At 50.0% G+C, this 19246-nt stretch overlaps 2 protein-coding genes and 1 pseudogene across 6 annotated transcripts in view; 2 read left to right on the top strand and 1 right to left on the bottom strand.

Moving 5' to 3' along the window:
- The window catches only part of LOC128091935 (zinc finger protein 383-like), a 240547-nt gene that overhangs the window by 110061 nt on the left and 111240 nt on the right, over positions 1–19246 (bottom strand). The gene's annotated exons all lie outside the window — the stretch shown is intronic.
- The window catches only part of LOC128091939 (zinc finger protein 239-like), a 132922-nt gene that overhangs the window by 36032 nt on the left and 77644 nt on the right, over positions 1–19246 (top strand). The window contains exons 1-2 of one of the 4 annotated variants that reach the window (XM_052705373.1): positions 4812–4886; positions 5078–5204. In XM_052705373.1, coding sequence (XP_052561333.1) covers positions 4863–4886; positions 5078–5204 — 151 coding nt within the window. In that variant the 5' untranslated portion in view covers positions 4812–4862. Of the gene's footprint in view, positions 1–4807; positions 4887–5077; positions 5205–7354; positions 7426–19246 lie in introns of those variants that run through there. The other 3 variants (XM_052705368.1, XM_052705370.1, XM_052705372.1) reach the window with 3 other exon arrangements.
- Positions 1–19246, top strand: part of LOC128091940 (zinc finger protein ZFP2-like) — a 139164-nt pseudogene that overhangs the window by 35869 nt on the left and 84049 nt on the right.

Raw genomic sequence — 19246 nt, forward strand, 5'->3', positions numbered from 1 at the left:
TTCTCAGCATCCCTGGGGAAGGAGCTGTTCCATTGAAGCACTAAGCATCCTCCCACATAATGTCCTTCTAGTTCTCAGGAAGTGTCTTACATTGAGGCCTGTCTACAGCTGTACACTGAATTTAGGTCCTTTTTCCTCTTGTTCTGATTTTATTTGCACACCTACGCCTACTTCCTGCTCCACCCCATGGTGTCCAATTGGTGGAGGGAGTCCCACACTGAGGGATTTCCATTCCTCCATCTCTTGGTAAGGCTGTACATATCCTGCACTCAGGTAGCTTTAGGCTAACCACTGTTCCTTTAGTGATGTTTAAATAGGTATTTTCACACCAGGCTGAAGCAAGTCTTATGTAACACATGCAACATATAGAACACATTCTAAACACATGATTGTCTCTCAATCCTTAGCTCCAGTGGTCCTGTCTTCTTAACAGTGCACTGGGGCTGAGATGTCTTCTTAACTCACGTGTAGCTCCACCACGCTTGCTCTTTCACCTTGATCGCTACAGATGATGCTCTGGAACCCCAAATCTTGGAATTGTCTCTTGTAACAATACTTTAGTTACTTCCTGCACCTTGTTGGTCCTGCAAGGGAAAAGCCTCTGGCCAACCTGAAAAGCTGTCTGTTAATACCAATGTATACCTGTACCCCCTTCTCTTGGGAGTTCAGAGAAATAAATTCATCATTGTTGCCCAGGACAAATTCCCTTCCCTATTTGTCCCATGGCATCCTGGGGCCTGTTCTAGGACTATTCTGTAAACAAATCTCACATTGCTGTGTTACCTGCTTAGTGGTGTGTATAAATTCCAAGCCACAATCTCTTGCCTCAACCTTAAATTCCAGTTCCCTTTCAACTTGATTTCAGCTTCCACTTGTTCTAGTAAATCTTGCCCTAGGAAAGGCTTTGGTGAATTTGGCACCTACAAACATTTGTGTATCCCTACCTGTTTACCTATAATAAGTTGTAAAGGCTTAAGAAAATATACCTCCTCACTTGTGCCAGTGGATTCCCCTACGGTTACAAATTCATCACTTACTGGAGTTAGAGAAGTATTTCACACCCAATAAGTTGCTCCAGTTACTACCAATTCCACACTTGGCTGCAATTCCTTCCTTAGCTTAATCTTCTCCACCCTTAACTGTTATTGCATCTGTTAACAAATCCAGTGCCTCTTATTGCACTGCTTTTCTGTTCAACATGGAAGGAACCCTCCTGGGCCTTTCCAGCTCCCCCCCTTCAGCTCCTCCTGAGGAGATCTCTGGGTCCTACAGCCCTGCTCCCAGCTCCTCCCCTGCTAAGGCTTCCCATGCTAACACTGGGATATCCAGTTTCCCAGATCTCTGCAGATGAAGGCTGGGCACTACAGCATCTCATCTCCTGCCTTGGCACAAACAAGATGAACTGCTAAATGGTCATCACCTTCCAAACACCAATGATATTAAAGCTGTCTTGCTCATGGGGCCCCCAGGCTCCCCAGCAGTATCTGAAGTGGAATTTGCCTGGGAACTTCCTTTCCTTCTGCTCCCCCATACTCAATTTCATTGATTCCTCATTGTTCCCCAAAGTCCACACCTCATAGCTAGAACATTAGTGTGACCAAATGCATATTCCTCTTTAAAGCCCAGTCCACAACGCCAACTGAAACGCCACTTTCCTCTATTCCACTGTAATCCCTGGACACTACTACAGGTCAAGCCTCTGATAACAAATACAGGGTTAAACAGTCAATTAGACTCGATTCCCACATTCACACCACTCACACCTTGCATCCAATAGTCAGCATTCACACCACACAGCAGCCGCTTATGAAGTCTCCATTGCTGGGTAATGGACTCTGCCTACTTCCCCATGGCACGGGAACACCAAATTCTCTGGGCAAGAGCTATAACCAGTGTCCCCAGCAACAACAGCACTTGTATTGTATGTGGAATTCCACAAGCACTCATTTTATAACAGACACACTTAACAATCACAAAGATAACGACAATGAAAAACCAGTTTGGACGTTTACTTGTTACATGATCCTACCAGGCCCCTTCCTGGCAGCTAACTGCAAATGCCCCCAATACATTTCTGTTGTGATGATTTTTCCAAAAGATTCCAAAGCTTACATTCCCGAGCACATTATAGCCTCACTCCTGCATGATTTCACCCGTGAGGTTCTTGGAATTCTCAGGATACCACCTCAAGTGGGACCCTGCTCCCAAGGGTTGTCCTCCCACAAGGATCGCCATGACCGAACCTCCAGCTATGGATCCACCCTCAACGGGAGCACCCTCGCTCCTTCACCCTTCAAGATGCATAGAGTTTAAACATCGCCAAATGAAACTAGGAGCCCACTTTTGCCCCACAGAAAATGCAACAGAACAGGAAGCACTCTTCCCCAGACACAAACCCCCGGTTAACCCGAGGGCAGTTCCTTCTTACTGACCTTAAAATCTGTAGATCTTCAGCAGCGAATAGTAGAGCCGGCCCTTGTGGAGCTTAACCAAAGGAAGCAAAGAGAGCCAGCAGAAAGAGATGCATCATTAGCGTAACAAAACGCAGCTCCCACCCCTCCGCCCCTCCCTCTTCTCCTCTTCCCTCCCCCGGGTGCAGATGTGCCATGAGAACGAGCTGTGAAACTGCCCAAGGCCCGGCAGCCGGCTCGGGCCGTGCTCGCTGTGGGAATTGCTGCCTGCACCTGAGGCTGTGCCGAAGCGGCCAGAGCCTGGCCGGAAGCCGTCCGGGCAGCACGGCGGTGGCAGGAGGAGCAGCGAGGCCGTGCTGCGGCCAGCTCCGGGCTGAGGGCACTCGGCAGCCTCTGCTCTCCGCGACTCCCAGGAGCCCGGTTGCCCTCAGAGAGGCGGGAGCAGCGTGCTCCGCACCCAAGGTAGGAGCCCTTCGCGGCTCGTGCAGAGGGGCGCACGCTTCCTGCCCCCTGCCCGATCCCGGCTCCAGCTCCCGCCCAGCACAGCGGGTTTGCTGGGCCAGAACGGCCGCAGCGACGGGAGCAGCGGCTCCCAGGCGTGTTGCAGCCCGGGTTGTATATCGAGGGGCACAGGAAGGGGTTGGAGCTGGGACAGCGAGGAAGTGAGCAGAGGAGCTCAGCGTTCTGTGCTGCCCGGTCGGCTCTCTGTAACACAGCCCAGCTGGGACTGCGTTTCTCCCTGTGTGCCACTGGAGACACGACATGACCTCGCTCGGCAGTTGTGCACGCATGGATTGATGGACGCTTTCAACTCCCCGATGCCTTCTTTTGAGTGTCTGAACGTGAATCCTCCAGGGGGCGAATTTCCACTCCCCTCCCCATTCCCGGCAGCCCGCAGTCTCCCTTCGGGGACCCAGCAGGCAACATCTGCCTCTAGCTGCCCTTCCAGCGTTACGTTTTGTGCGCTTAGCTCTGGGCTGATGGCTCAGCTGGGGATGTGCAAACCCCTCCCAAGGCTGTTGTTCAGGCTGTTCCGGCAGCTGCACATGCCTCTAGCGTACAGCTGCGGACCCTGAGCACGTCCAGCATCTGCGCCAGCCCCGGCACTGGGCTGTCTAACAGTCCCTGAAAAGCTGAGATCTTGTGTGCTGTCAGGAGCACTCGTTGAGAACGCGCCCGAGCAGCACGTCAGGAAAGTGCAGTCTAGGCTGCCTCGTGCAAAGGGCGCACGGTGCTCAGAACCGTGCCCTGAAGTGAGCGCGGTGTGCGTGCGGAGCGGAATGGGAAGCGGCGCCCCCTGGTGGGAGAAGGGGAAAATTTAGCCGTCATTGCATTCTTGGTGCAATGGAGGAACTGGGCTTGTTTAACGAGGAGAAGGGAAGGCTCCGTGGAGACCACATTGTGGCCTTCCAGTACGTGAAAGAATAGCATAAACTAGTTGGGGAACGGCTTTTTACGAGCGTGTATTGTGATGGAACAAGGGGGAATGGTTTTAAATTGAGACAAGGGAGATTTAGGTTAGATAGTCAGAAGATGTTTTGCAGTCAGAGAGTGGTGACACACTGCAAGATGTTGCCCAGGGAGGTCGTGGATGTCCTATCCCTGGATGCATTCGAGGCCAGGCTGGATGTGTCTCAGGGCAGCCTGGTGTGGTGGATGGTGACCCTGCACATAGCAGGAGGGTAGAAACTAGATGGTCATTGAGGACCTTTTCAACCCAGGCCATTCTATGTTTTTGTGAATACCTTGAGGTCTTCACTGTAGCACATCACCTTAGAGAAGCTCACAAAGCTCCAAACTAACCCTGGGTCTCTTACAGAAGATGTGTGTCAGCAAGGTGTTTTGACATGAAGCCGAGTGGGATCTCTGTACAGATGTGGCCTTGAGAGCCATCCCTGATTGTGGGGAGATCCTGTCATGCAGCCCATTGCTGTGCAGGAGAGTTCAAGGGGCACTTGGGCTGCTCCCTGTTTAGGGGTAAGATGACTGCCTCCTTGCTATGCATTGTCTTTAGGCATACAGTCTGTCTCTGTCTCTTTTGCCTAACTGTGCAACCTGGTGTAGGGAACCTGCTTTGGCAGGGGGGTTGGACTCGATGATCTCTGGAGGTCCCTTCCAACCCCTACAATTCTGTGATTCTGTGATACAGTCCATATGCCCTCAGCTGTTGAACCGGGTATCAGTTCTTTCTGCCACCCTGTTAGAGTCAGCTTTGTGATTTGTAATCAGCTTCAGCCAGAGCGTTACCAGTGCTGTTGCTGCTTGAGTTCCTGTGCAAGGCCTGCTGTGCCATCCCCCAGGCAGTGCCCTGCAGATGGGCTGTGGAGGGCTGGGCTGGGACAGGGACTGCTGCGTTCCCTCACAGCTCCCCTGCCATTTCTCTTGTCCCTGCAGGCTCCAGTTCAACTCTGCCTTCCAGCCGGGATCATCTCAGCTGCAGGAGAGCAGCAGATGGCCACAGCACATCCATCTCAGGTAGGGGCTGGGGGAAGCAGGCAGGAGAGGCCGAGGGGCGAGGGATGTGAATGCAGGGGGAGAGGGAGGTGGCCTCAGCCAGCGTGTGTGTGCTGGGGCCAGAGAAGCGGCTGGGACGGGAGTTTTGTGTCCTGTGTGAGCTGCTTCCCTGGGCCTTGGCTGTTCCCAGCAAGGAGCCTCTTTGCTTGCAGGAGCCCGTGAGCTTTGCGGAGGTGGCCGTGTATTTCAGCAGGGAGGAGTGGGCGCTGCTGGACCCTGCGCAGCGAGCGCTGTACCGGGACGTGATGCTGGAGACGTACCAGTGCGTGGCCTCGCTGGGTGAGGACTTTGCTGCCTTTCCTCCTCGTTAGGGCACTTTTGGCTGTGCAGAATGAGCCTCTGCAGGCTGGAGCTAGTAAAATTGCCATGCAGTTACATATTGGTAACAGCAACAGCAACAAAGGAAATACTGAGAAGCATGAGTTTCAGAAGGGATTAGTATGCACAGCAGACTCATAAACGCCCCATATCAGTGCTGGCAAGCAGGCATCAGCAGGAAGGTGAAAAACAACCCTTCTATTGGTGCTTTACCTTGTGCCACCAGCTCCAGCTAACAGATGACACCCTTCTTACTCCTTTACAATGTCGGATTTTGCATTGAATGGCCATAAACATTTTGATGCCTTGGTCATTGATATACTGTCAGAAAATAAACAAACTGTTCTCAAGTTAATGTTAAAGAAAAATCCCTTCCTAATTTTCAGAGTTGTAAAAGCATTCTTTGCTCCACAGGAAGCTGTGGACCCTGTGTCATTCAGGCCCAAAGTGTGATTTCTCCTTGGGAGGGGAACACAGGGTGGAGCTTTTGAACAGGCACTGTGCCTAATGATGGAATAATGGAATGCAGAGGTGATTGCTAAGCTGCTCTTGGCTATCTGCCAGCGCTCCTGGTTGACAGGATAGGTTCCAGAGGGTTGGAGGTTTGCTGATGTGACTCCCATCTACAAGAAAGGCCATAAGGAGGATCCGGGAAACTACAGGCCTGTTAGCTTGACATCAGTGCCAGGGAAGGTCATGGAACAAATCCTCCTGGGAAAGATCACAGCTTGTGCGTGACATCCACGGGATCAGGCCCAGCCAGCATGGGTTCATGAAAAGCAGGTCGTGTTTGACCAACCTCATCTCCTTCTACAACTGGGTGACCAGACTGGTAGATGAGGGAAAGGCTGTTGATGTAGTCTACCTAAACTTCAGCAAAGCCTTTGGCACGGTCTCTCACAGTATCCTTCTGTGGAAACTGGCTGCCCGTGGCTTGGACAGTTTTACCCTCCGTTGGATAAGGAACTGGCTGGAGGGCCGTACTTAACGGGTGGTGGTCAATGGAGTTAAGTCCAGCTGGCGACCTGTTTCAAGTGGTTTCGCCCAGGGGTTGGTGCTGGGGCCCATCTTGTTTAATATCTTCACTGATGACTTAGATGAAGGGGTTGAGTGTACCCTGAGTAAGTTTGCAGATGACACCAGGGTGGGAGGTGGTGTCTGTCTGCCTGACGGTAGGGAGGCCCTGTAGAGGGATGTAGATAAGCTGGATCGCTGGATCGAGGTGAATGGGATGAGGTTTAACAAGGTCAAGTGTTGGGTCCTGCACTTTGGCCACAATAACCCCATGCAGCGCTATAGGCTTGGGGATGAGTGGTTGGATAAATGTGAAGAGGAAAGGGACCTGGGGGTGTTGGTTGATAATCGGCTGAACATGAGCCGACAGTGTGCCCAGGTGGCCAAGAGGGCCAATGGCATCCTGGCCTGCATTAGAAACAATGTGGCCAGCAGGAGCAGGGAGGTAATCGTCCCCTTGTGCTCAGCACTGGTGAGGCCGAACCTCAAGTATTGTGTTCAGTTTTGGGCCTCTCACTATAAGAAAGACATTGAGGTCCTGGAGCGTGTCCAGAGAAGGGCAACAAAACTGGTGACGGATCTGGAGCACAAGTTTTATGAGGAGCGGCTGAAGGAGCTGGGATTGTTCAGTCTGGGGAAGAGGAGGCTCAGGGGAGACCTCATTGCACTTTACAACTTCCTGAAGGGAGGTTGTGATGAAAATGGGTCTGGCATCTTCTCCCAGGCAAATAGTAGGACCTGAGGAAATGGGCAGAAGTTGTACCAGAGGAAGTTTAGGTTGGACATTAGGAGAAATTTTTCTCTCAGAGGGTGGTCAGGCACTAGAATGGCTGCCCAGGGAGGTGGTGGAGTCTCCGTCCCTGGCAGTGTTCAAGAGGTGCCTGGGTGAGGAGCTACGAAATATGGTTTAGTAGCTTGTGGTACTAATAGGAATGGGAGGGTGGTTGGACTAGATGATCTTGCAGTTTGTTTCCAACCTGTGATTCCATGATTCTATGATTCCATGATTCCATGATTCTATGAATTGTTCTCATCTCCCCCGTTTCTCTCATTGAAGCTCCACTTCCAGCCTCCAAACCCGTGCTGATCTCCCTGCTTGAAGGAGGGGAAGAGCCCTGGATCCCAGATGTGCGTAGCCCTGAGGCCGTGCCAGGAGACCTCAGCCCAGGTGAGGTGGTGGAGGGAAGGAGGAGGTTGGGTCTGGAAGAGCCATCTCTGTCTGTGTTTTATTTTGGGTCTGTGTGCTATTTCTGGATTTCCTGTCATCCAGCAGGAACTGGGATTACAGATGTACTGGAGGACCTGCAGGAAAGTGGTGTGGCCGAAAGGCGGTGGGGTGGTGTCTGTGTGGAAGAAATCAGAAGGGATGTCCAAGGAGGCCTGGAGCAAGGTCAGGGTGAGCACATCATGGAGCCACTGGGAAAGTGTATGTTAAAGACAGGAAGGAGCCCATTGGACTTCAACGTAGTTCAAAAGGAGCCTGAAGAACTCAGGAGCAAGGATGTGTGCCAGCAGAAAAAGCAGAATCCATGCACTGAGTGTGGAAATAGTTTTGAAAAAGATTCCAGCATCGTTAACCACCAGTGCATGCGCTCAGCAATGAGGCCATACAAGTGCTCTGACTGTGGGAAGAGCTTCAAATGGAGATCCCACCTCATTGTCCACCAGCGTGTCCACACAGGAGAGAGACCCTACAGGTGCTCTGAGTGTGGGAAGAGCTTCACAAGGAGTTCTGAATTGAAGCTGCACAGGCGCATTCACACAGGACAGCACCCATTTCAGTGTCCTGAGTGTGGGAAGAGCTACAGATGCAGTTCTGAATTGAAGCTGCACCAGCATATCCACACAGGGGTGAGACCCTACAAGTGCTCTGAGTGTGGGAAGAGCTTCACAAGCAGTTCTAATTTAAAGAGGCACCAGCGCATCCACACAGGTGAAAAACCCTACAAGTGCTCTGACTGTGGGAAGAGCTTCAAGAGCAGTTCTGAATTGAAGCTGCACAAGCGCATCCACACAGGACAGCAACCATTTCAGTGTCCTGAGTGTGGGAAGAGCTACAGATGCAGTTCTGAATTGAAGCTGCACCAGCGCATACACACAGGGGAGAGGCCCTTCAAGTGCTCTGAGTGTGGGAAGAGCTTCACAAGCAGTTGTGTTTTAAAGAGTCACCAGCGCATCCACACAGGTGAAAAACCCCACAAGTGCTTGGAGTGTGGGAAGAGCTTCACACGCAGTTCTGTTTTAAAAAGGCACAAGTACATCCACATGGGAGAGACCTTACAAATGTCCTGAGTGTTAGAAGAACTTCAGAAGTAGTTCTGAACTGAAGTTGCATCAGCGCTTCCACACAGGTGAAAAACCCTACAAGTGCTCTGAGTGTGGGAGGAACTTCTAAAGCAGTTCCCACCTAACCTACCACCAGTGCATTCACACAGAGAGACCCTATAAGTGTCCCGAGTGTGGGAAGTGCTTCAAAAGCAGTTCTGAATTGAAACGCCTCTAGAGCATCCACACTGGGGAGAGATCCTATACGTGTTCTGAGTGTGAGAAGAGCTTTAAAAGAAGGTCTAATCTCAACACCCACAAGCACATCCACAGCACATGCAGGCTGTAGAAGAATCACAAGATACGGGGAACCTTCAAAAGCAGTTCGAGCTTCATTACCTACCAACACAGCCACACAAGATACAGAGCCTGCAGAGCATTGGAAGAACTTCAGCCAGAGCCACAGCATGATGACCACCTGTGGCTTTGTGCGGTGATGTACTCTTGAGTACAGGAAGAGCTCTGTGGCCAAACTCAATCTTCTTTCCCCTTCGTTGCATGAGAATAATGCATATTGCTCTCCTCCAGCTGCAGTTGCTGTGTTGAGTGGCCATGCAAAGGAGAATCCAGAGTGGGATGTGTCACAGCCACTGGAAACCCTCTGCCAGGTGGCCCGTTTCTGCCAGGGCTGTGTGCAAGGAGAATCACCTCTTACCTCCCCTGTAGAAACTCCTGTGCTGTGGGGCAGCACAAAGGAAACCTCAGCTGGGCTGATATGTCACCAGGAAGGAAGAAATCCTGTCTGCAGGCCGTGTGGGAAGAGCTTCATCTGGAGCTCAACCCTCAGTAGACGCCAGAGAACCAACCCAAGAGGAGAGTCCCAGTGAGTGCCTTGACTGCAGGAAGAGGTCTATGCAGGGCTGGGAGCTCATCACACACCAGAGGATCCAATGAGAAGCCCGCAAGAAGAGCTTTGGACACAGCTCAAACCTGCTGAGGTACCAGAGTGTCTGTACTTGGGTGGAGTCCAATCCGTGCCTGCACCAGTGAGTTCACGTGGCAGGAAGCCTTAGAAATGCCTCAAGTGTGAGAAGGGCTTTGTGCAGAGTGCAGAGCTCCTCACTCACAGGAGATGGCACTCATGGAAGAAGTGCTACAAATGTCCCATGTGTGGGCAGAGCTTTTGCCAGGGGATCCACTCAGTGCAGAGACCCTAGAAATGCCTGCGCTGCAGGAAGAGCTCCATCCAGAGCTCAATCCTCATTAAACATTGTCCAGTCCATGTGATAAATTGACCCTGCATTTGTCTCTGGTGCAGGAAATTTCTGTCTGGGCTGGCACCTGCTTTCCCATGGGGAAACTCCCTACAGAGAGACCTTAAGAATTTTGGTGAGCCCAAGGATGAGGGAGACCCAGATGCTTCTCCCCACACAGGAGGAGTTTGCAAAGGAGATGGCATCACTGCCACCCTCTGCAAAATTTAACCCAGGATTTAACCCAGGAGCTGCAGATGGCCTCTCCTTGCTACCCAAATCCTGCTTTCCTCTTCTGTCTTCCTGCCAGCAGCTTTTTGATGCCGTTTCCTAAGAAGTGGAGTCTGTGCAGGGATGTTCTGTGTGTCTGTGTGCATGTGTTGCTCTCAGTAATTTGTGAGTGCTCTGATGAATCTGAGAGAAGGGTCAGGAGAGCAGTAACGTGGCTCTTGCAGGTTTTCTGAGAATCATCTGTAGAGGGAAGGGAAGGGGGTGAATAAAGTAGCTGAGTTTTACTGAAGCTTTCTTCACTGTAGTTTTGGTTTTTTGTTCTTAAAATAAATGTCAGCGTGTGGAATGTGGAGAGGGAAAGGTGCAATCAGGATTTGGTTTTGGTGCCTCCTCCAGCCCAGTGATTGCTTTTGGGAATGCATTTCTTTCACACAACCCAGTCATCCTTTGTAAACCAACGTACTGCACACTGCTTGTACTGCTGTTCTCAAATGCTTGTATCAAGAGCTCAGAGCTGCTGTGTGACACCAAGCCTTGTTTGTCTCCAATAAAACTACAAAAAACTGAACTGGTTTTTCCAAAGGCACCACCCCAAATTTATGGAGGCAGGTGGGTGCAGAGGGCAGTGCAAACCCATAGGTTGCACAAGCAGCTCGTCCACACTGCACAGAGATGTCAGAGTGCTCTCCAGTGTGTGCTTTCCTTGTAAGTGATCCCTTTTGACCTTGAAGGTTTTTATTTTGACCTTGGGAATGTGTATCCAAAGTCTCCTGCAGCAGAGCCTTCACTTTTGTTGTGTTCAGCTAAAGCTGCAGTGCTTGGAATGCAGTCAGCAGGAAGTGGAGTTCAATTTTGGTGAACCAGTGAAGCTCTTTTTCCATTATTTTTTCCCTGAAAAAAACATTGCAATGGTGGTTTTCCCCCCATGGTTTGTCACATGTCATGTTTAGTCGCATTAAAAATTAGAAAAGTCATCTCCTTATGAACTTCCCATCTTTCCCTCTGCTCTGGGAAAAGTCCTGCTGCTGCGGACACGAGTCCCTGCAGAGTTGTGACTGCAGTGCCCCAACTGCAGGAACAGGAGCATTTCTGATTCCACAACGGTTTGTTTTCCTTGTGGTGGTGGAAAAGGAGGGGGACTTCCATTCTCGGTGTGGATGTTCACTTTGGAGGTTTTGTCTTGGTGAATTCTACCAGTAGTTGCATCCACCCACAGAAAGCTCTGCCCTCCGTGTCATAGGTCACCTCTGCACTCATGGAATCAACACAGGCATAGACAGAGCTCCCAAGGGAACAACCAGCCCCCCAGGTGCCCATGTGCAAGGCTGTTAGGTGTTACTGGTTTTTCGCATTGGCCTCCAAAGTCGGAGGCCCTGTGTGCTGCAGCATCATCAGCATGAGTGAGAGGTGGTGGGAACAGTCCTGTGACGGGTGTGCTGTGTGTGATGGATGGCTCTGGGCTCTGCAGGCTGGAGATGCAGGGCAGGTGAGATGGGATGGGGATGCTGTGTGTACTTGTGGGCTGGATGGAATGGAGCTTAGAGTTAGTAATGACATGGTTGAAAGCCTCTGGGTATGGATTAAGGGTCAAGGAAAACTAAAGTGGACATCACTGTGGGAGTCTACTATAAGCCATTCAGCCTGGACAGTCATACCAATCTCTCTTGTCCTAATGGGTCACTGGATTCCCAGCAATTTAGAGGTTGTAGCACACAGCCAACTTTTCATTGCCAACTGATCTGATTATATGTGACTGAAGTCATGTGGGAGATACTCACACATCCACCCAGGAGCAGGAGAGAAGGGTCAGGAGAGCAGTAACGTGGCTCTTGGAGGTTTTCTGAGAATCATCTGTCGTGGAAAGGGGAAGGGATGAGTGAAGTAGCTGAGTTGTTCTCGAGCTTTCTTCACTGTCTTGTTTGTTGTTCTTAAAATAGATGTCAGCACGTGGAATGAGGAGAGGGAAAGGTGCAATCAGGATTTGGTTTTGGTGCCTCCTACAGCCCACTGCTTGCTTTTGGGAAGGCATTTCCCTATCAGGAGGGAGAAAAACAGGCCTTCTATTGGTGTCTATTGGCCTGTTGTTTACAGGTCTTGTGTCTCGCCACCCGAAAGTCAGTGCACCCATTTTTGCCAGTCAGGAAACTGCCTGTTTGCAGGGCAGTATCTGTGTGCATGCTTATTTTTTGCAGTTATAATCACAGAATCACAGAACTGTAGGGGTTGGAAAGGACCTCTAGAGATCATCAGGACCAACCCCCCTGCCAAAGCAGGTTTCCTAAACCAGGTTTCACAGGTAGGCATCCAGGCGAGTCTTGAATGTCTCCAGAGAAGGATACTCCACAACCCCCCTGGGCAGCCTGTTCCAGTGCTCCAACACCTCACCTAAAGAAATTCTTGTGCACATTTGTGCGGAACTTCCTATGCTGCAGCTTATGTTTGTCTCTCCTTGTCCTGTCTCCACGTACCACTGAAAAGAGACTGGCCTCACCACTATGGCCCCCACACCTCAGATATTTATAAACCTGGATTAGATCCCCACTGAGTCGTCTTTTCTCAAGGCTAAATAGACCCAGTTCACTCAGCCTTTCTACATAGGGGAGATGCTCCAGGCCCTTCAACATTTTTGTGGCCCTCCGCTGGACTCTTTCCAACAGATCCCTGTCTTTTTCGTACTGGAGAACCCAGATGAGGCCTTACCGGGGCAGAATAGAGGAGGAGGATCACCTCCCTCGACCTGCTAACCATGCTCTTTTTAATGCACCCCAGAATGCCATTGGCCTTTTTGGCCAGGAGGGCACACTGCTGGCTCATGGCCAACCTGTCGTCCACCAGGACACCCAGGTCTCTCTCTGCAGAGCTCCTCTCCAGCAGCTCATTCCCCAGCCTGTACTGGTGCATGCAATTATTCCTCTCTAGGTGTAAGACTCTATACTTGCTTCTGTTAAACCTCATCTGTTTTTTTCTGTTGTTTTTGAAAGCCTGAATGCGATCAACAAAGCTAACGCTCATTCTGTCCGTTGAGTGAGGAAAATCTGATGGAACATGAGGATGCTGCTCACAATCCTACTCATCTCCAAAGCTGCAGTACAGCAGTCTCAGTGATGTTTTGAGTTAGACAGCTCCTCTCCCATTTTGCCAGTCATCCCTATCCCAAGGGCAGGAAAATGAACACAGGGCAGAAAGTCCCATGTTTGGTCATCCTTGAAAAGTCCCTTCTGCTAGGTCCCAAGCATGCAGTGCAGCTGTGAGCCCCCAGCCCCATGCAGCACCTCTAGCAGCAGAAGGTTCCTGTGCTGCTGGGGGGCTCCTTCCTTCCCCCCACACATCTCCCTGCAGCTCCCTGGCTCTGCCGGACAGCCCTTTACACTTCTATGGGGACGGGATCCAGCTGAATCAGTTGAGGCATCTTATCCTCAGGTTGTAGTCCTGGGTCCTGGAGGCGTGTCAGCTCCCTCCCATGCCTCCCACACAGCCAGCCAGACCAGCACTGACCACACATTTGGCCACAAGCAACTGGCCCCCTGCATCCCTCTTCTTCCACAGGCTTCTTTCTCCTCCATCTGCATTAATTCCCATCTTTGTCTGGTGCAGTTACTATCCCCTTATCAGCTCTCACTGACTACATTTCCCTCTTGCATCCCCACACTGCTATCCCCATGCTGGCTGTGCCTCCCTCTCCCTGACAGAGCTGCCATCTGTGTCACAGGGGTTGAGCCACACTCACTGGCATCTCTGTGTCTGCTGTAATAAAAAATACCCTTAAATATGACAACTCCTTTTTTGGACAGTGCTCCTGGAAAACTCTGTCTGCAGCACTGAGACCTCCCTCATGAACAGTTCAAGTCTTGAAGACTTGAGGGAAATGCCTTGTTAGGTCTTTCTGCACTGTAATGAGCCCACAGCGAATGTGGTGTCCATGAACTTCAGGTACTGAGAGAAGACGGCTGCAACCAAATGATGAAGGTGCAGTCAAAACGCTGTCCAGAAATGTTGGAGAGTGCTGGAGTATTAATTGGTCCCTGTGGAGCCATTACCAACAAAGCCTCCCCACATCCATGTTAGAGTAGATAACTGGAGGCTGTGATTCCTGGCAGGCAAAGGCCCTGTGCAGGTGCTTTGAGATTGAGGCAAGCCCTTGATATGTCTGGTGCAACAGAAGGGTAGGGCCATAGCTGCAGCCTCTGGGAAGGGTGGTCCTGTCCCTCCCTGATGGCCCAAGGCTCTCACATGGTCAGTGGGACACGGGTGTAGAGTGTTCTGTGAGCGAGAATGATAGCACACCTACTGGCCTCCCTATAGGGCTGCAAGGAGGCAAGGAGGCGAGGGCTCAGCTGCCAGTTTGTGCAGAAATAATCACTTCTAAGGTCTGTACACAGATCTCCAGCTCATCCTGTTCATTTCCCATGCTATGCACACTGGTCTACAGGCACTGCAGGGAAGCAGCAGGTGCAGTTACCCCTAGAGGGTCTCAGGAAGATTTTGGATGGGGTATTGGCAACATGACCTTCTCCGAGGAGTCCCTGCATGATCCTATGGGACAGCTCAGAGGTTATTCCCTGCAATCTCCAACAGTGACAACATCCCTCAGCCCATCTCTACTACTATGAATTCCTCTCCCTTGCCTTTCAGACCTAGTTTAAAGCCTTGGTAATCAACCCAGACTGCATGCTCCCTAGCAGCAGTGTGCCCTGCTTGCTCAGAGTCCATCAGTAGCCCACATATCCAGTTTCTCAAAAGCCTTCACAAGATCAGAATACCCAAAGCCTTGATCAAGACACTGTCCCCTCAGTCAGGCAGCAAATGGGAGCCTCAGCGCTGCCCAGCCAAGAGCCCCCAATTACTAAGACTCTCCATGCTTTTTTGGTGGCACTGGTATTGATGCAGTGCTCTGTCTGGCCCCCTGTCCTGCATTCTCAATGTGCTTCTCAGGGCATGAGTTCTGACTGTTTTCCTGACCCTCATCCTTTTCTGGCCTGAGAAACCCAAATCTATGACACTTGCAGGGGTTGGTGGCACCATGGGTGTTGGGGGCAGATGCCTCCCTCTGCTATGTTCAGAAATGAGCAAATGAAGAGTAGGTGACCATTCACGTGGGTAAATGCTGTCAGTACACTCGGAGGTGAGGCGATCCTGCATTCCTGGTCCACAAAAGAAATCCTGTAGCACAGAGAAGGCACCTTAGCATGAACCACTCAGCACTCATCTCCGTGCAGAAATGAAACAAAAATCTCACGCCACTCTGAGCAAATGAGATCTGGGCACATGGAGCTAAAGAACCCAGACTCTGCGACAACAGCAGTAACATCATTAGAGATTCTGATGGCAGCATTTCCATTTGCAATCCTGTGTGGTGCTGTTAAAGAAAACAGAATCACTGTGGTGGGAGATTCTGAACAGCTTACCCTATTAAGTAGAAAGTTAAATTTGTGATGCCCTGACTTCCTTGTTCAGCCCCATTACTACGGGTAAGTGGCTACAAACTTTAGTTAAAGATCATGAGCACAGCATCAATAGGTGGTAGTCTGACTATCACACCTGCTATGACTCTAATGTTTGTAGACATTCTCTCTTCTCAGTTGCTGAAGCTCTAAGATGAGTTTGGAATAGTCAACCTTTTGCTCTTGCTACTGCCACATTTGATGGAGGGTAGTAAGGGACTTCAAACACTCATTGCATTCTTTCTCATTTGGTGCAGTTTCGCATTTCCTTACTCAAAGAATGTGAGCCTGTATGGGAACTGCTGAGTCATGGCCTGAACCTCTGATTGGTCACCTGAGGTGAGCCATGAGCCAGCCAGAGGAGCACAGGTGAAGGCAATCCAGCTGTGCTGCCGGAAGGGGTGGAGCCAGGCTGCACCCCTCCTAGACCTATTTAAGAGCTGGCTAACGTTGGGGAGGTTCTCTTCTGGTGATCGCCTCTTCTGGTGTTTTGTGGGTGAGCCCAGCATAAGGGTAAGCCTTCTATTTATTCTCTTTTGTTACCATAGTCTACTTTGCCTAACACCCCTGTTCAGTTTGTGATTATAACAGCCTAATATTCTTTGATTATACACTTGGCGAGCCAGGCAGGTCAAATATACTGAAAGTTACATCATGTCTTTTCTTTGGAATTTCTATAAATGGGTCAAGGGGGAGAACAATACTCTTCTAGAAAAAATGATTCCAGGGCAGATCCCAGGATTTGTGGGATCCCTCTATTATGAGCTAACAGTTATCATTGAGAAATGGGGTCCCTTATGTGTTACGAGTAATATCTCCCCATATCGCATGACAGATTACTTTCAGGGACTTAGCAAGGATGTGCTCATCACTAAAGAAAGACAATTGGCTGCCTCCACAGTGGCATGGCCACTATTAAGTGCCTTAAATCATGCGGAAATAAGAAATAATACTTTAGAAAATGAAAATCAACTTTTAAAAGACGGTATTGAAAAACTAGAGCAAGAACTTGGCTTAGTGTTTTGGTGAATGGCCCAGAAATAGCCAAGTTGGCCACCATGACTGTCCATCCTGCTCTCAGACTGAGGTTATATGTGGGTAATCAATATCCTGATGAAAACCATTCCATAATAGAATGGTTAATGGCGGCCTGCCGTATGGTATGGCCGAATAAATCGGACATACCTTTGCATACAGGCATGTGGGCCTCCATGGAGAACCTTCAAAATTACATCCGTGAACTGGGTGTAACAGAAGCTATCTATGAAAACAAACACATTTGATGGCCCTGATATGGTTAACTTTTCAGCAGGGATGAGAGATTTAATTTTACAGCAAGCTCCCTCCCATCTCTACGGCACCCTAGTCTCCATATTAAATCCCCTTGTAGCATCAGAAGCCGTAGTCCAGCAGGCTGCCCAGTTAGTTGCTGACTTGGGAGAAACAGAACGCCTGCAGACTAGGCGCAATATTCGGTTTTTGGAAGAAGCAGAGGTCCTGCCAGTAAGTAAAACCAAAATGCCGGCTACTCGAGCTCCTCGATCGGGACCCATAAGGGTATCCCGAAAACAAATGTTTAATGATTTAATTTGGGCTGGGGTCCAATTTGCTAAGATCGACCACCAGCCCAACCATGTCCTTCTCCAGCTCTGGAGACAACTAAAGGGCAATCAAAAATTCCAGAACAACCCTAAGAAATCAAGGGTGAGTGTTATAGAGAGGGTACCAAAAACAATATGGAACCTAGAAGATTTCATTGTTCCAAATAGGAAAAAAAAAAAAAAAAAAGCCACCTCAGGTGTCTCGGGCCATGATGCCTGAGCCACCAGAAGCAAAAGAATTGGCCATAGAACAATTCATGGAGTGACAAGGGATGTTAGTCCCTGTAGGGCCTCCAGACGGGACCAGAGGCCCTATGTAGAATGAACGATTCATTGGTCCCCAAAAAATATTCAGAGAGTTATGGCATTGGTGGACACGGGAGCAGAAACATCAATTATCTATGGAGATCCGGGGACAAATTTGATGGGGACAGAGTGATGATTGGTGGTTTTGGGGGACAGACTATTCCTGTCACCCAAACATGGTTAAAATTGGGGGTTGGGCGTCTCCCATCCCGGGAGTACAAGGTGTCTATTGCCCCAGTCCAAGAATTCATCCTGGGCATAGATATTCTATGGGGTCTGGCTCTCCAGGCAACTGTGGGAGAGTTCAGACTTCGACAGAGATGTATCAGTATCCAGGCGGTGCAGGCAATATTAAGAGGCCATGCGAAACATGGGCCTGTTTGCCTGCCGAAACTGCGCCGGATTACTAATGTCAGACAGTATAGACTCCTGGGTGGGCAAGATGAGAACAGTGCAGGAATTAGAAAAAGTGGGCATTATAAGACCTGCACACAGCCCGTATAACTCCCCCATATGGCCAGTGCGAAAGTTGGATGGCACATGGAGGATGACAGTAGATTACAGAGAATTAAATAAGGTCATGCCGCCTATTCATGCAGCCGTACCCAATATTGCCTCCCTAATGGACACATTGAGTAGGGAGATAAAAACCTATCATTGTGTCCTAGATATAGCAAATGCATTCTTCAGTATCCCAATTGCTGAGGAATCGCAAGATTTGCGTTTATGTGGGGAGGCAGACAGTGGACCTTTCAGGTCCTGCCACAGGGGTACGTGCATTCACCAATGTATTGTCACAATCTAGTGGCACGTGACCTGGCTGATTGGAGAAAAACCTGATGATGTTAACCTATATCATTATATTGATGATCTCCTGTTGACATCCGACTCACTGGAGGCAGTAGGACAGGCGGCAGATTCATTAATCACCTACTTACAACAGAGGGGATGGGCTATAAATCCCCCAAAGGTGCAAGGTCCAGGCCTGTCCATAAAATTCCTGGGAGTGGCTTGGTCAGGAAAGACCAAAGTCCTTCCCAGTGCTGTCATAGATAAGGTTCAGGCATTCCTAGTCCCTACAACATCGAAGAAGCTGCAAGAGTTTCTAGCAATATTGGGTTACTGGCATTCCTTTATAGCTCACCTAGCGCAGCTGCTAAGGCCACTATACAGACTCACAAAAAAGGAGCAGCTGTGGGACTGGGGGAACAAACAGGATGCTTTCCAACAAGTGAAACTGGCAGTTAAACAAGCCCAGGCATTGGGTATGTTTGATCCTACCCTCCCTGCTGAGTTGGATGTTCATGTTACTCAAGACGGCTTCGGCTGGGGCCTGTGTCAACGCCAGAGCTCTGTTTGGACCCCCATTGGTTTCTGGTCTCAGGTTTGGCACGGAGCAGAAGAAAGATACAGTATGATTGTTTTTCAATCATTTATATTGAAAAACAGTTATTGGCTGCCTATTTGGCATTACAGGCAGTAGAGCCAATAACTCAAACAGCTGCAGTTATAGTCAAGACCGCTCTGCCAATTTAGGGGTGGGTGAAAGATCTGACCCACCTTCCTAAGACAGGGGTGGCCCAAGCATGAACAGTGGCACGATGGGTCGCCTATCTTAGCCAAAGGAGCAGTCTGTCTTCATCACCCTTGAAAGAAGAACTCCAGAAGATCCTTGGCCCGGTTACGTATCACAGTGATGCACCAAAAGAAATACTGGTCGCTCCACCAGAGAAGAGTCCCGTTCAGGAGGGAAAATATCCTGCCCCTGAAGATGCCTGGTACACAGATGGGTCCAGCAAGGGCAACCCAAGCAAGTGGAGAGCAATAGCGTACCATCCTTCCACCAAGACAATCTGGTTCGATGAGGGGGATGGTCAGAGCAGCCAATGGGC

The sequence above is a fragment of the Tympanuchus pallidicinctus genome, unplaced genomic scaffold, assembly GCF_026119805.1.
Source record: "Tympanuchus pallidicinctus isolate F22 unplaced genomic scaffold, pur_lepc_1.0 scaffold56, whole genome shotgun sequence".
Taxonomy (NCBI): Eukaryota; Metazoa; Chordata; class Aves; order Galliformes; family Phasianidae; genus Tympanuchus; species Tympanuchus pallidicinctus.